General features: G+C 49.5%; 1 protein-coding gene across 1 annotated transcript in view; it reads right to left on the bottom strand.

Annotated features, from left to right (window-relative positions):
* Window positions 1-5,468: 5,468 nt before the first annotated feature.
* The window catches only part of NTN4 (netrin 4), a 32,584-nt gene continuing 20,874 nt past the window's right edge, over window positions 5,469-17,178 (bottom strand). Inside the window, exons 5-9 of the mRNA XM_032207740.1 lie at window positions 13,297-13,513; window positions 12,573-12,688; window positions 11,681-11,749; window positions 9,709-9,879; window positions 5,469-6,051 (exon numbers count right to left, since the gene is read on the bottom strand). Of these exons, the coding sequence (XP_032063631.1) occupies window positions 5,915-6,051; window positions 9,709-9,879; window positions 11,681-11,749; window positions 12,573-12,688; window positions 13,297-13,513 (710 nt within the window). The 3' untranslated portion in view covers window positions 5,469-5,914. The remainder of the gene's footprint in view (window positions 6,052-9,708; window positions 9,880-11,680; window positions 11,750-12,572; window positions 12,689-13,296; window positions 13,514-17,178) is intronic.

Genomic DNA, 17,178 nt, shown 5'->3' with positions numbered 1-17,178 from the left:
CAATTATAAGTGCTTTTTTGCTCAGAAGCATTCGGTAGTTATTGCTTTTAATGTGTCAAAGTTAAATAGTCACCAGCACAGAGCGAGGGCAAGGGAACAGACCCGGGCCAACAAAACCCGGCGTGGCGGCGGCAGGGCCCAACCTTTTCCCCGCTCTGCAATGTCCATCTGATCGGTATCAGCCGGGGTGGGGTGTCCTGTTTACGTCCCCGAGAAGGACTGGCGGTGCTGGCCACCCCACCTTGCTGGCAGGGGGAGGGGTCCAGACCCCATGTACCAGCTGGGACAGCCCCAGGGCCCCCCAAAAAGGGGGAGCCAGCGCTGAGACCGGCCTGCTGCAGGCAGCTGCCTCCGCGTCACGTTGAATGGTATTTACACCACGTTCCAGGGTTTCTGCCGGTCACCCGCCGTGACCAGGAAAATATTTTTGTCCCCTTGGCCGCATAACTTGGCTCCTGTTTTCTTGTTGTTGTTGTTTTTTTCCTCCTGCCTGTGGAGCTATTAGCCACGGCCAGAGCCAAGGCGTGGGGCAGGATGTGCTGCTTGTCTGGAGGCACGGACACGCGGCTCAGCTGCACGGCTTTCAGGAAATTTTCCGCTGGCTGGCACGTGATCCACCATACCACGAAATGGTCAGCACGGCCACCGCGGGGTCACTCCCGAAATGCCCCAGCACGGCCAGGCTGCTCCGGAGGCCGAGGGCCTTTGGCGGTGCAGGGGGGCCGCCGGGTGCCGACCGGCCGAGCCTGCTCAGAGCCTGCGGCTGGCCGCCTGCCATATGCACATCAGTGACCAGCCACCAGCTTGTGGCCTCCCCGCTTCGCTGGCCAGGAAGCCCTCCTGCAGCTCTCAGCCCTGGGAACACAAGGGGCAAGGGCAGCCACGGCTGGGGTCCCACGTCCCTGCGCCTGCCTGCAGCAGTGCGGGCAGCTGCTGATGTCCCCGCTTGTGCTTCAGCTCTGTTTAACATCCCTGCCCCTGTGAGGGTGGATTCAGCCCCCTGCTCTGCTTTCTGAGCGCCCTTGGTGGCACTTTTTGAGCTACCAAAGGACATTTGTGTCTTCTGGCCTGCAGACCTGTCCCTGCAGGGGGAAGTGGGCAGCTGTAACGCCCCTCTCAGCATGCTTCTGGGTCTCTCTACGGCTGCGGTGGGTGCAGGGGATTCTTGCATGACAGGCACCTGCCACTGCCACCTCATGTCAGGGGGGCAAAGCTCCGGTCCCTGTCTTTGTATGTGGAATGAAGTTTGCTTATCTTCTGCAGGTGTTAGGAAAGCCCACATAAAGGTTATGCAGCAGATGTGACCATATGGAGGCCATACAAACACTCAAGGTCCAAACATGAGTTACACCTGATGCAAACAAAGGAGAGGAGAACCAGCTCTGATGAAGAGCAGAAACAAAGCAACTGCATTTCTACAGCTATAAATTTTAAGGTAATGATGTTAAAGATATCGCCAACTGAACCACATAGAGAAGACATGTGAATCCAGCATGGGAAATACAGGCATGGGAAAGTGATGAAAGATCTTTACTCCTGTCCTTAGAGGTTAATGCTAGCCTTATGGATGGATGCCTGATTTTAATCTCTTTTTCCTTTGTTTCAGGACCTCAGCATGTGTCCCATGCCTGAAGCTGGACTGGATTTTGCACCTGCTGAAAGGGGTGCACATCCACAGCAAATCAGTTCAGGGAAACATCATTAATGTTTTAGGAAGCAATTTTATTCTTCTCATTAATTTTCATACAGACCCAAGGGCCTTTTGCCAGCCCTGCTTTCCAGATGACTTAGAATGCAGGTCCTGTGTTCAGTGAGTGCACATGAAGTCTACGCACAGCACTGAGAGAACAGACCAAAGGAAGAAATGTTGGCAGTGTGAGCAGCCTGCCCAGGCCAGCGAGCTCAGAAATGTGAGCAGAGAAAAGATATATGAGAAATGCAGCAGCAAGGATCCCATTGGGATGCATGGCATCCAAATCAGCCTTCTTGTACGCCTCTCCTACTGCTCAGAAAGCGTCCCCATAGAGCTTGGAAATGCCTTGAACTGCAGGTCACATTGCAGGGAACAAGACTTGGGCATGCCAACATCTTCTTTGGCCTGTGTGTGTCAGTGGGGCTTCAACATATCTGTGAGCACATCACCTCTGTGGGCACATCACCTCCATGAGTACAGCACGTCTGTGCACACATCACATCTGTGAGCACCCCGCATTGCTCTTGCTCTGAACAAGCCACTGCAGTGACAGAGCAGAGAGGGGCTGGGCACGGCCTGGAGCTGGGCTGGGCATGCAGAGCAGCTCCCCAGTGCCTGGTACTGCACGTTACCCTCTTGACCACGCTAACATTTGCAATAAGCCAACAAGTTTTCCATATATAGTACATTTCCCAGCTCGTGAGTCTTGCTGAGGCCTCACTGCCCTCCCTTGCAGCAATAAAAGGCATTTGTAATGTTTCCGTGCTGAACTGTGGGAAAAGAGCGGTAAGAAGCGGTGACCCCTGGGTACAGGCATGCTTTGGAAACACTGTCATCGAAAAATCAACACATCCGTCCAGGAGGGCCTCAGGCAGCCGGCCTCCTCCTGCCGTACCACAGCCAGTGCTCCTCTGGACTCCGGGGCAGCAGCCACTGGACATTTCTGAGATGTTTATTCTGTCCGCTGTTGATACTGAAAGTCAATACTATAACTAAAAATAGAGATTAAAAAAATAATAAAGCAAAACAAAAACAAAAAAGCAAACCCAACAACACAACACTGCAGCTATTTGTTCCCGAGTTGTTCTGTTTACCCGTACTGGCCCTGCTCTCCGTTTGGGCAGTCTGGTACTACCAGATGTTCAGTCACGTTCAGCAGCACGGTCGCATCCCAGAAGGTTTCTCCCCACAGCACATCTACATTAAACACGCCTGTAACTTTCCATGGTGGCTGGAGGAGCGCCTTCCTCTGTTGAGAGCAACACCTGGCCAGGACGGGCCCTGCGCACGTGCCACCAGCCCAGCCCTGAGCCCTGCAGAGCCAGGAGAAAGCTCACCCTGCCGGCAGGGTTTTACTTATCAAGAAACTGTGTGTGTAACATATGTCCCTGAGGGAGGACGTGGGGTATCCCAAGAACATGTGGGGTGCGGCCTTCTCCAAACACCAAGCGCCATGTTAGTGAAAACTATTGGGCAAATCTTTGTGGCTCGTCCTGCTCTTTTTCCACAGGTAGCAGTGACGGCAGACAACAGCAGAGAAATCTGCACATGCTCAGCAGATTATTTAGTTTAGTATGTTGTCCTGACAACCCTCATGTCACGGGATTTGGGTTTGGAGATACACAGTAGAAGGAGGGACTGAAATCCCGTAAACTTGCACTGGCAGGACTGGGTGTCCCCCTTCTCTGAAGAGCTTATGGGTGAACACACCAGAAAGAGCAAAGAGGTCTCCTGTGTGTATCTTGGGAGAACATATGTTTGGAATATAGGTCCATATCTGGACACACTGGGTGGGCTGGTGGGAGGTGTCCTGCCCATGGCAGGGGGGTTAGAACCAGGTGGTCTTTGAGGTTCTTTCCAACCCAAGCCATTCTATGCTTCTCCATGGATCTATTTATTCTATGATAAAATCACTCAGTTGTGAAGATTTATGTCCAAATATGCTTTTCTGGCTGCCTGGCCACCTTACTACTGTGAGGTGATCTCACATGAATGGAGGCAACTACTGATGTCGGGTTGCTTTCCTGCTTTGCTGATGGCTCAACTCTGTGCTTCACTGCAGGTACAGTCAGCCTTTCTGCAGTAGAGTCCTTGGCTTGGCCCTGTTGTGACTTCAGGCTGCATGACAAACTTCACACCACAGGGCATGGGAGCTGAGACTGCACCCAGCTCAGTCAGATTCAGAGTCTACATCCAGAAGTCAAGGTCCCTAACAGCCCCACCAAGACCCTCTACCTCCTCGCTGCTCATTTCTGGTACTTAATTTCACTCTGCAGTGCCCTTGAACACATTTTGCCACAGTGTTTGCTTCCTACAGCCTTTTTTTTTTTTTTTTTTCCTTTATAGTTTCAAATATTTCAAATGTAGGCAGCGAGCCTGGTTTCATCTGTCCTTGACTTGGTGTTTATTGGTTACTGCTCTGCAGATCAACCACCAAGTTTGTATGGATGCAAGGATCCAGCCAGCATTGAAAATATTTAGGTAGCAATTCCCCATCTTCTGAGAAGAGCCTATGACTACGACTCCTCAAAGAGACCTGAAGCTAGCTTTCTGTGAGCCATCCATGTGACTTGGCTTTTTATCATATGGCAAATGTTACCCCCCAGGGAGGAAAATATGCCCCACAGCAGCTTCTCTTCACACTCAGCTGTGCTCTTCAGTAGCATGAAGACCACAATGCCAGCAGTATAAGCAGGAGCAGGAGACGAAGATGTTGAAATCATAATATATTTATTACATAGATGAGATATAAAAACAAATTACCAAAATAGTATCATTTTTTTTTGTGAGTCCACAGGACCTTGAAAGAAAAATACATACGTAAAGCAGATTGGTAGGCTTGTAACTTTTATGATGTTTTAAGTCTGCCTTTTCTTTCCTCTCATACTCCTGAACAAAATACACTCTATGCAAGGTGGTTTAAAGATGCTTTACAGAAAAGATATACTTTAGTGCTGAAAACTGCAGTAAACTGTGCTATATTCCATACTGGTGTTAATGAGGAAGTATAATGGCCGTATATATTGCAAACAATAACACAGAAGAAAACAACTCAAACATTCAGTTTTAAATACTAACATAAAAATAAAATAAACTCCAGGCCCATCGTGAATCACTGGGTAGGGATATGTGAACGGGAGTCCTTTCCATTCTCCGGATCCACTCCTTCTCCTGCAGGCAGAGTTTCCTCCTCTGGCAATTGCATTTTTATTCCAAAGTCTCTTCTTTTCGTACTGCTTGCCAAGTCTTGCTGGAGTCCTGCCCATGGAGTCCGAGCGCTGGTCTGAAGCTGGGACTTCAGTGCAAATGCTTACTATCTTTCAGACTGCACCCTGGGATGCTGTGAGCGGCCCGTGCCAGGCTGGCTGTTCCCTTTATGCCGTCAACGCTGTCCAGCTGGGGCGTCTTCAGGAGTGCTTCTGTTTCAAGAAGGTTTTCTCAAGTGCCACCTTCAGCCTCTTCGTTCCCCAACACAATCCGGCCTTCCACACCGTGAAGTGGCAGGTAGTAAAGTGCTTTATACAATGAAATATTTACAAGGGGCTGGGTTCATATTTTAACACTTCAAGGACAAGTGCTCAGAGACGCCGTGCCCTGCGGAGCCGGCTCTTCTCCACAGCGAAGGCGGAGAGCCAGCACCCGCCCTGCTTCACACGTGCACGAGGGCAGAGGAATTCACGCCACCTGGCACGTCTGCCTGCACGAGCACGAGCAGGGGGTTGAGCCCCTGCAACCACCAGTGAGATGGCGAGGTGAGGAGCAGGCAGCACCCAGCCCTCTGCCACGGGCGCCTGCTGCCAGCCCTGCCCGCCCTGCAGCTGCCTCTGGGAGTGACTCCAGATCCATGCTAGTGGTACTGGCAGCACTTCCCAGCTGCAGATCATGGGTAAGCTTTCCCCCTGGCAGGTGGAAAAATAGGTCGGGGTGATGGGTGGCTTTGTGGGTGTTGCTCTGGCGCTGCCCTGGAGCCAGACCAGAGGCCCCCCTCCCTTCTGTTTCCCTCAAAGAGCCAGGCTCAGGGAGCGCCTGGCAAGAAAGCTACAGGCGAGTAAATGGGCATTGACCAGGAAGGGTTAAATTAGACAGCGCCTACAAATCATAACGCCTCGCTACGCGTTTTGGCACTATTTTCTTACGTTCCAGTTTTCATCCTAGAGATCTTCCCTCTGTGAAGGCTTTTGCATTTTGTGCATGAAGAAATGCCCTAGTGGTCGCGCACATCTAGTTGCAGTCTCTCTTTAAAATCTCCAGGACCTTTCTTCCAAGAGCTGACTTCCACTGGTGGACAAAGCTTTTCATGTTGACGATGAGCCTGCCCGTCCGCACATCCTCGTGTCCTGCCACCAGGTACTCCAAGCCTGCAAACCAGCAAAGTGGTCAGGGACTGCACAGCGCTGTGCTCATGAGGGCTCTAATTGTGGCAAACAGCCCGAACTATCTAGTCCTGAGTAAAAAAGCACTTACACAGAGAAATATTGGCATTTATGACTTTCAACTATGTCTGCATATCTACACCTCCATCTGTATCTATGCAAAAATGATCCCAGAAGTGCAGCTGTCACAGAGATGCTATAAGCAAGCTTTGATTTTGCTTATTTAGAATATAAATTGAATTTGAGGTCTTGGGGCTGGCAGGACAAGTTTCTGTACCTTGTTTACAAACTGATGCTGCACTCATTTGGCAGCCACCTGCCTCAGGCCTCCCTTAATACCTGGAAATTGGTCAGCTGAGCTCATTCCAGCAGTGACCGTGCAGGATGGCCCCGTGCTTGTGTACTGCTCAAAATCCTCCTGATGCTGTGGGGTAAATGAAACATAGAGGGGAGAAAAACTTTCCTTTGAACCTCCTTGTAAAAGTGCATTGCATTTTCTCAGAAATGACATTCCCGGTGATTTCCACAGTGGTTGTTTGGAGCATTCATGTGCCTGTGTATATATGAGTGGCATGCGAGCATCCTCCCTGTACCCTGGCACTGCCAGGATGTCATGCACCAGCCCAGTTTTCCAGCTGGATGCTGGCGGGAGGGTGGAGAGGTGCTCCTGGCTCTGGGGCATGGCTCACAGGGCACTTGGAGCCACGCAGAGGTTGCCTGGGGGGAGAACGGGGTGAGGCTGCCCCAGGGCAGGTGGGGGCCCAGGGCCCTTCCAGTCACCCAGCTTCAGCCTGGCGCAGCAGGCAGTCAGCTCGTGTTTCCTTGGGTTTTTGTTTTGCTGCTCATAAGGGAACGCTGTGGCAGGGGGACAGTGTCCTCTCTTTAAAGGTCAAGCATGTTTTCTTTAATTCAATACAATTTGTTATCTACTCCATCTGAGCTTCTGGGCACACACATCCTCTCTTCTGCCAAGTAAACACAGGATATGTGCATGGCAGGAATAGCCTTTGTGAGACCTTCAGTTTGGCCATGTCAATCCTGCTGCTGTAAACATCACTTTTCAAGGGCTCCTAAATCTACTCCCTTGAGAGAAAAATGTGGCACACGCTCTCCGAGAGAAAGCTAATATTGCTTTGGCTGCCGATTCTCTTTCTGTAGGAAGATTCAGCCTCCTAGATCGTCAATTTGACTTTACAGAAGTGTAAAACCAAAACAAAATGAACTACCGAGGTGCCACAAGCCAGCACTAGAGGCTGTGAGCTTTGCCTGTGTTGCTAGCAGGGAGTGCTCTGCTTGTGCATGTGTGTGTGGCAGAGCTGAGATTCGGACGGGCTCCTGCTCTGCGCAGACAGCCAAGATGTTGGCATCTTTCTTTGTCCTCCCCAAAATCCAGCCTGCCCCAGTGAGCCTGTGTGCGAGGGAAGGTGTGCCAGTGTGGGGAACACCCTCTCTCAGGAACATTTATCATCTCAGCACATTTATCATCTGGAAACAGCCTGTGGAGATCTGATAAATGCAGGGAGGTTTTATTTCGTGTCAGAACATTTAAGAGCCTACCCTCCATTTGGTATCACATCAGCACTGTGAAACACAACAAAAATTTGTTTTTCTTTCTTCTGCTTTTATATAGTTTTTAAAATCTCCTCTATGTTTTTAGGAGATGTGATCTTCATTACAGCTAGATGTCAGGAAATTGCTTTATGTCAGCTTGGATTTTTATCCTGCTGGTGGTGGTGGTTTACTCATCTGGAGGTCACAAGCTCTACTCCGAGAGAGGGTTAAGTCTGCTAATATGGTATTGCCAACCACCCAGAAATGAATGTGGTAGCTGAAGGAAATAATGAGACAGTAAAAAATATTTGGGATCCCCCTTTTTTTCTTCATTTTGAAGTGTTTGATTGATTGGTTCTTTAAGGTGCACTCAGCTGATGTTTTCAAGTTTCCCACCAGGACCAAGAGATATTCCGAACTCCAGCAGCTGCATTTCAAGAAAACATCAAGCTTTGTGAGGTAAGTCATAAGAGCTGGCAACACTGCAGACACAGGAATGGGCTGCCTGTATGGGATGGGACCCAAGCGCACGCACCACTGCCCTGAACCAGCTGCTGCGACTCCTTCTGCAGCTGGCTGGGAGAAACAGGCTCCTCTGCAGCACCACGGGGAGAAGCTGGGCTGCTAAGATGTAATGGCCTGCAGTGGAGAGAGCTCAGTAGACACTTTGCAGAAGCCTAAAATATCATGGAGGTGATGGTTGTGTGGTGTGGCAGTGATGTTGTGAGTGCCCAAGAAGGGGATAACTCCCAATGTGTCAGACACCTAAAGACAGTCGCAGCCCCACTCCTCCGCTGATGTCTAAGCAGCAGCAATCTTAATGGACTATGTTCGCTGCTCTCTTCTCTGCTGGGGGAAATCAGGGAAGCTCCCTGAAGCTTACAGACTCACAAAGCTGGGTGTCAGGTGTGGGGCTGCCCCGTGCAGTCAGTGTCTGAAAGCTTATGTTGCTTTCCTCCAGGTTTGTATTAAGGCAGATTATGCACCTGGGCTTTCTGGCTTGTGTTTGCATTGCATACAGAAAATTAAAACATCTGTATCTATTTCATTACAGATTTATGGTGTTTTACCACTACCCAAAGTCTTGCTGTGCTTAAACAGTGAAGTCCTGCCTCATGCTGCTGATCCATCTGACCCTTGCACCTGACCAACTGCAGCCATGCTATCAGGGCAGGCTGCCTTCAAAGCCAAATACTCCGGTGGACATGAAAGAAGACTGCAAATGCCTCATCAATGAGTAACCTTTCTGTATGATACAGCCTTGCAGACAGCACCGTCCCCTTAAGGAAGCTCCTAATGCTGCACATGTAGAAGAAATCTCAGTACTGAAGTCAACGCTTTGATCAGTGATTGCCAGGCAGTGTATGCACTTTAGAGAAAGAAAAGTCCTTTATCTGAGTTTGTAACTCTTGGTTTATCTTGGAGTTGTAAAGAAAGCTGTGTCAACCGTATCTTGGTTTTGCTCTGTTGAAGAAAACCCTGACTATGCATTTCCCCTCCTAAGGGGACTACATGCACAGTTTAACCAGAACTGATTATACTTCATTTCAGTGAAAGATGAGAAAAAACTATGAAGCCAAAGCTTCCCTTGCACTGCATAAGAGAGGCTCTTATGAGAGCCATAAGAGAGGCTCTGAACCTTGCAGATGCTAATTAATGTTAGTTTGAAAGAGACATCTTCTCTTGAGATTAGACTCTATCTTCAGTACAATATAATGACACAGATTAGATTTAAATGTGCTTTTATGGATTCCAATTAGCATTAGTTTTGGAAAGATCTGACATATAGTCATGGTGCAACATCCATCTACCTCCCTGTGGGAACACACTGAGACTGGTACAGCTGTAATGCTGTTACTACGCTCCAGGAAGAGCAATTGTACTTGCAAAAGTCTGCAGAATGAACCAAGGTTTTCTCTACAAAATTCAAATTTGACAGAGATTGCTGTTGGAACCCAAATGATTTAGAAGCCAATACTTTAATGAGCACTGGGTTGCAGTTTTAAACTCATTGGCATGAGGGGACTGAGGACTGAGGATGAAATCTGTGTGAATACGGTGGGGATGTATTTCCTGGGGATTCAAACCTACCAGGATTGAGGATTGGACAAGTGCAGCCTCTGTTAGTCCAGGACTCAGGGTAGAGCGTCCTCTTGCCCCGCAGGATCTTCAGCTTTGTAGATTTCAAGACTTTCTTGATCTTCACATTGACTTCAGCATGGGAGCCCTTGTCATGCGCTGACAAGATCTTTGTCTTTATCACTGAGAAGATAGGAATTAAATACAGCAATATATAAATAATTTACAGTGGTCTTTTTTGTGTCTAGTGCAGGTCTGGGTGAAACGGTGAGATAAATGACTGTGCTACACTGGTGTTAGCCAGATGCTCCTTGCTGGGGAGCACAGCTGCAGGGGGAATGCCCTTGTCCCCACACCTGTGGGCAGGGACACCACCAGATGGTCTGGCCACAGCCCCTGAACTTGCCACGCAGGCAGTGGGAGAGGCCCTATGACCTCATTTTCAAAACTTGTGAGGGCCAAGATTTTCCCCAGAGAGAGCCTTGGTTTTAGGGATGGGCCTTGAGGCTTGCAGGGCTCTGGCCAGGCAGACGAGGCAGCAGGCAGGGATGTGAAGGGCTGTCCCCATCCTGCCTGGGACCTGCTTTGAAGAACCGCCGCATCCAAACGCAGAGACTGAGACGTTGGTGGGGACTGAGGCAAATCATGGAGCGTTTTTGCTCACAGGCACACCCCAATCACCTGGTATCCCCTGTGGGATGGGGTTAGAAGGAGGATACCCCATGACTGCCAGCAGAACCCATGTGGTGGAGGCTCAGGGCCCAGGTTCCACACATCAGCCAGCCCTGGACCACACTGATGCCTCCAGCGGTGCTTTATTCAGCACTGCATGTTATGAACCACGGGGAAACCTTTCCTCTGATGGTACGGCCTCCTGAAACTCATGATGAGCCCCATAACTCATCTGTCTCTCCAGCTGAGCTGACACCTTTGCATGTTGAGTGATGAAAGGGTGGGAAGCCTGAGTGCACTTTAGATAAGATTTATGAACTTGGGTTTTTCGTGCCTTTTTTTTTCATTTCTTATCTTTTGCAAGATTAAACACAGTCACTATCGCAGCCAGGAAGCAAAGCAAAGCAAAATCAGATTTTTTCTAATATCACTAAGCCAGAGCTATATTTCAACAACTCGCGGCCCCTTGAACTTCTCTTTGTGGGCTGCTCCACAGCCTGCAGAGGTGTGGATTATCTCCCTGCACATTTTCAACTTTAGCGCAAGACGAAACAGGTGCAAGAAACCTCTGGAAGGCTTTGACGGGAGGGAGTGCTGCACAAAGCATTCCTTGCTCTGCAGCAGTATGAGGGAGGTGGTTCACTGGCACAGACCAGAGAGGTCTTGGGGAATAAAGTGCCTCCTCTCGTTCATTCAGATCCAATGTGCAATGCCCACATCACCCCACTGCATCAGCTGAGCTCTGCCGACAGGGTGAAGTGGCTGCCAGAGCTGTCTTCTCTGTGTGTTGTCTTCTGTGGTGATCCCTGTCTCTCCTTCCACTCAGTGTAAGTCAGATTTAGTGATTCTAGACCACATGTGGGGCACCTGGTCTATAGAGAGATTTTCAGTGACTCATTTTTTGTAACAGTTCTCAGGGCCCTTCCAGCTCTTGCCTTCCCATGATTTCGGCACAAGGGTACTTTGGTAGCAAGAGGGGCACCTAACAGCAAGATGCTTCACCCAGCTTGACTAGGCACCATGGGATCTATATTCCTTGGGAAGTGCAAAGATCTGTCCTGAGACCAAGTAGCCCATGGGTCTGCAGGGCTGACACACTGCATTGCTGAGTACATGCAGAGGTGTTAGGGGACACAGGGGCTTGGGACACTGCCTCCCTTATCCCCTGCACAGTGATTGAATGTCAGGCTGTGTCTGTGTGCTGGAGTTTGCTCTCAGGGGATGCTGCTCCCCTCTTCAGAGAGAGGTTTGGTCCAATACCATATTTCTGTAGGACCTCCTTGTAGGCCCCCACCACCTCACCGCAACTCACCGTAGGTGTACTTCATCCCACAGAAGACCTTGGGATTGCCCAAAACTTGCTCTTTACACTCACATTTACCTGTGGGAAGAAAGCAAAGTGAATGTGAATCATTCCTCCCAGCAGGGAGCTTTGCAGGGGTCAATGGCGAGTTACGTGGGCCTGGCTGGGGAGAAAAGGAGGTGTTGGAGGTGGCCGCTGTGATGGGCAGGATCATGGTCCCAGCCCTCGTGCTACAGAAGGGGCTTGGCCACATCACCAGGACCTACAGTCCACAAGCCCCTGCAAAAAGTCCTGTTTTCAGATCCAGGCTGAACACACAGCCTTAGTCCAAGGGCAATCATTCCTTGTTTACAATTTGAAGAGAAGGGAAACAAAGGCCTTATTATGTGGCCTCAGGATGCAAATAACATGCATGTCTTTCCCTTTGGTATTTTCCACACTGTTATGTACCAGACACGATTCTAGAAGGAAACGTCGCAGAGGTTAAGGCAGATTAATGACTTCCGTGCTCTTAGAACAAAGAATAACACGATATACTTATTTATGCTCCAAATTAAGTTGCCCGGACAAATGATGGAGCTCTCTCCTCAATTAACTCAATTATCATATCTGTAAGATTTTATCGTGCTGCTCTGTGCAAACGCAGGCAATTACACCTGCCTGTCTGGTTGTTTCGCGGGAGGCCGAGGCCGTCAGCAGCCACCAGGCCATGGCACCGCCTCGTCCAGCCCGGCGGGGCAGGGGGCAGGAGCCTCCCCAGCTGGATCTGCAGCTGAATACCAGGCCAGGGCGACTCGCCCCCTCAGCACAACCCGTGCCAGAGCAGGGCCTAGCGGGGCGCTGGGCACAGCTGGCTGCTGGCCGTGGGATGTGGCGGGGGCACATGGGGCCCTGGTCCTACCGGAGTGCCGCAGCGCCGAGAAGCCCTGCTCGTCCTCCCAGCCCCAGGCGGGCTCGCTCTCGTTGAACACCGGTGGGAAGGGAAGAGCTTCCTGCTGCCAGCTGGGGTCTGCGCTGCTGGGGGAAAGCAGAGGGTCAGCCAGACATCCTCCTGCCGCCGGCAGAAAGCAGCGTAACTAACAGCCCGTGCCGCTCTGCCACACGCCTTGGTGGTGATAAATGCACACAAGTGAAAGAGGTGACCGAGGGTTGTCAGCCTGGGCCATTAACCCAGTTTTGGTTTAAAATCTGCTACAGGAACTTCTGTGCTATAAATGTCACTGGTATGGTAGAAAAGCATGCTATGAGATCCAGACAGTGGGCTATCATCCAAATGTGCCGCCTTCTAGAAATCAGAGCTCAACCACCCAGCACAGTTGATGCAAACTGAGCTGCAACAGCAACTATATCGAGCCTTTGGTCTCCGCATGCTCAGGTCTCCCCGAAACTCATGGAGAGGAAAAAACTGTGAAGGGTATGGAGATCGCCCACTACATTCACACCAGCACCAAGCGCCAGCAACACCACCGCAGCAGTGCCCACCACCCAGAAGAACCACGGCATCAATGCCCCTTCCACCCAAAACCCCAGACAGCTCCAGATGTGGTTATTTCGCAGTTATTTCACACATGAGAGCCAGGCAGGAGCCTGCCCTATGCCGGGGGGCAGCCGGGACCCCCACTCACCTGCTGCTGTGGCAGTCGCCGGTGTGCGGGTGGCAGCTGCGGGCGCAGTCGCAGGGCCGGCAGCCGTCGGCACCGAAGCCCCAGTACCCGGGCAGGCAGCGGTCGCAGCGGGGCCCCGCCACGCCGGGCTTGCAGGGGCAGTCACCGGTGCTGGGGTCGCAGAAGGTGCGGGGACCCAGGGGCAGTGCGGCAGATCCCAGTGGGTGGCAGGAGCAGGCTGTGGGGACACCGCGGGGGGAGTCAGTCGTGGAGTACCAGCAGCTCTCTGGCTGCCAGGAGGTTAGGAAACCCATGCCCAACTGTCATTTTAATTAAAGTCTGATTTTCTATAAAAGCCATCATTTCAAAATATTAAAGAAAGAAGGATGAGGACACTGGCAGCCCAGAGAGGCACTTTTCTGCATGCTCTGAGGCATGGGGCATGGGTCCACAGAGCACATGTGAGCAGTGTCTCCTCCAGAATAGTGCCCAGTGCTCTCCTGTCCTCCCCGGCACCCTGAACACAGGGAGATGAACTGGGAGTGCACTGGGATGTGCTGGAAGAAATGACCACACTCACCAGTCAGAAATAATACCCTAAGATAGGTGGTTTGAAATTTTCCTTGCCTGATTCTCTCTCTCTTTTTTTTTTCTTTTTTTTTTTTTTTTTTAGCAGAAGCATAATTCATACCCATTGCAAAACTAGGACTGTTTTCCCTTCTAGGATATTAATCTTTTTAAAAATCAGAAATATGGTTATCAAAAGTTCAAGCCCAACACGGGGAGGCTCATGGCATTACCCTGCACCTGGGCTGGGTCTCTGACCACAGCACCCCGTGTCACCCCGGTCAGCCCCGTGTGTGATGGCAAAGAGCCCAGCTAGAAAAACCCCTCTCTGAGCAGGGGAGCAGCCGCTCAGAGCATGGCCATGAAACCTATGGCATTGCTTTGTGTTCATAAATCATTCAACTTTAGCAACCCAAAAGATGAAATAAAAATAAAGATCCCCTGTGGAATACTAGAATATTTTTGTCTAAATCTCTGTTTATATATAAAAAAATGGATTTCCTGAGGAAATTTCATTTGGAGGGAAAATTTTCACCAAATTCTAAAAATATTTTTATTTTGCAACTGTGAAGGCAATAAAACAGAAAGGCCACTGAGTGTGACACAACCCCTCTTTCTTTTAAAATCCTTACTGCTGTGCACATTTATCTAGTTTTGATCTGATGACAGGTCTGTGGTTTCAGGGCTCTGACATATCTGGAGTGCAGTTTCAAAATATTAAAGGATGAGTTAATATTGGCAGTCAACTTAGAGGAGACTGCGATTCCAAAATCTTTGCCAAAGTAATCCCCAACTTTTCCCCACCCTTTCCATTCCCAAACAAATATAATTATATAAAATTAAAAGATTAGAAAGCCTCTCTACAAACTGCATAACTAGCTGCAGGCAGTGAACTCTGGTACCTTTAATAGCATAGTTTTCAACAGCACTCAGCTCGAGTCGCATACCTTTCTCCTGAAGTCTGTGAAGTTTCTTACACCTGACACATGTATCCAAATGCTCAATTTTCCTCCTAGATGCAGTGGGTATTTATGGCATTCCTCAGCCCCTCCGGGGGAAATACTGAGCCTTGACACTCTCCTGTCCCCACGCAGCCAGTGCTTGGAGAGAGGGAGCCCAGTCCCGTCTCAGCTGAGTTTCAGCGGAGTTTCACTCCCCGCCCTATTAGTGTTGGGGCTTTTTATGTTTTAGGCAATGCTTTTTCATATACTTTTTCTTCCCTAATGGAAAATTTAATGGCAATGACAACACTGTGGCGAGGAAAGAACATAAAATTTACAAAAGTCCTTATGAAAAATGCAGTCCTTATGGAAAATGCACCCGCTGTTTGTGGGCTGCTGGGAGCTACGGCTTTTTGGTCCTGAAGACACTGAGAGGATGCACGGGCACAGAGCACGGGTGCCAGCACGAGGTTTGGGGACAGCGCCCACATGCACACTGCTGGCACCCCTCCGGGCTGGGCACCGCTGGGCTGGGACTAGGGAAAACCTGCCACAAGCTCCACCTGGTTGCCTTCCTTTCCATTCCTCAGCAGCAGCAGCATTAAGATGGCACTTTTCCCCACTGCAATACATGGTTGCATGTGGCACGAGACCTCCACGCCCATATAAACGGAAAGCTGCCCATCCCTGCTCCCCAACGGGGACTGAGAGGCGGTGAGAGGGATTCCTGAAGGGTGTATTTCACCCCCCGACTGCTGGTACTGGTGTGGTTTCTTGAGCTGACAGCTTGCCTTTGGAAATGACAAATATTTACCCTCAAAAACCTACAGTTTAAAAGCAAAAATAAACTCAGCAGCTATAAAGGCTGATTTATTGTCTGTAATCATACTGTAGCTGAGGCTTAAAAATTCATGGGGGACATAAAGAAAAGGACCGATAGGTATGGCAGGGGGAAAGAGTCATCAGATTGCTCTTTTAAACAGCAGAACGTCTTGTTCTATCTGGTACACACCTACTCCTGAGCAAATATTATATATGCTCTTCGCCTACAAGAATCTTTAAAGTATCCTTAGAGATTATGGCTTAACAACTCCTTTATTTACTTTGACCTTGGTATTTTAAAATTTTCATCACGGCTCCGCAGTTGAGCAATAACAGGGGTTTGAGCCAGAAGCAAGTAAGCAACGCTGTGGCCTTCCCTGAAAGAATAACTGGGCATCTCCCTTGTCCCTTGTTATTGCAAACCACGGCACGGTCCTTGGAAATGTTCCAGCTGAGGGCTGTAATCAGTCATATAATTTAATTTAACAGTCATTAGTCATTCGCTGTTCAGCTGGAGCTACGGTACATAGCCCTAACCTGCTGTAGGGCTTGGAAAACTTTGTGGTGGGAGAAAAAAACACCACAGCCTGGCCAGGGCAGCCCAAGGAGTGAGAGGGCTCGCGGGCAGCACCTGGCATGCACCAGGGTGGCTGCAGCAGGACCCTCCTGGCAGCCCTAAATCAGCCAGTGGGAGCCCAGGAGGGAAACTGCAAAGGGTCTTAGGGAGGAGAACATCTGTGAGGGGTTCAGAAGCCCAGGGAGAAATGATCTGTGTGTTTGTAGCAATATGATCTTTGAAGGGACAGCATGCAGATATTCCCTGCATTTTCATGGAAGCAGTTTGTGCTGGGGAAAGTTGTCTCCCTGAAATGCTTGAGTACTTTATGCTCTGTAATTTGTCAAAAAAAAAAAAAAAAAAAAAAAATGTAGATGTACTTGACAAAATCCCTCAAGCTTTGAGTGTAAGTGTAAGATTTAAATGTGTTTTTTACTAATGAGATTCCAAAATAAAAATACTTTGATTAAGTTCTGACAATAATTGCTGAGGGAAAGTTGCTGATGTTTCAGATAAAGAGATGTGGGACTTCAGTGTACACAAGTAGGTAAAGAGACTTGAAAAAGTGATGACATTCACTGTCCAAAAACTGAATTTGTGTACATAATACAGCAGTGAAATAATTATTTACACAAGTAATGAAGATGTGATTCCTCCTGCAACACCCCTTTGCCTGTGTTCCCATGTCCCCCCCATACCCACCTGCTGCTGCGTGGGCGATGCTACTCGCCAGCTGCACCCCGCGTCTGGGGTCGCGGCACCACCGAACAAGGAGGCATGCAAACATGATGCAGCTCTTGCTCTCCAAAATTAGCAGGAGAGCCAATGAATCATCTTTCTTCCCTGCACCCCCAAGCTACAGGGATCCTCTGGAGAGATTTGTCAATAGCATCTGCAGACTTTTGTCCTGCAAACTTCTCCGTTGCTTTTTGCGGACATCATCAAAAAGGAATTCAGATCCTGAGAGCTCCCCATCCCTCATGAAAACAAGAAGGCTGCTCCAAGCGGGAGCAGAAG

The sequence above is a fragment of the Aythya fuligula genome, chromosome 1, assembly GCF_009819795.1.
Source record: "Aythya fuligula isolate bAytFul2 chromosome 1, bAytFul2.pri, whole genome shotgun sequence".
NCBI lineage: Eukaryota > Metazoa > Chordata > Aves > Anseriformes > Anatidae > Aythya > Aythya fuligula.
This window is presented reverse-complemented; position numbering and strand designations above follow the sequence as displayed.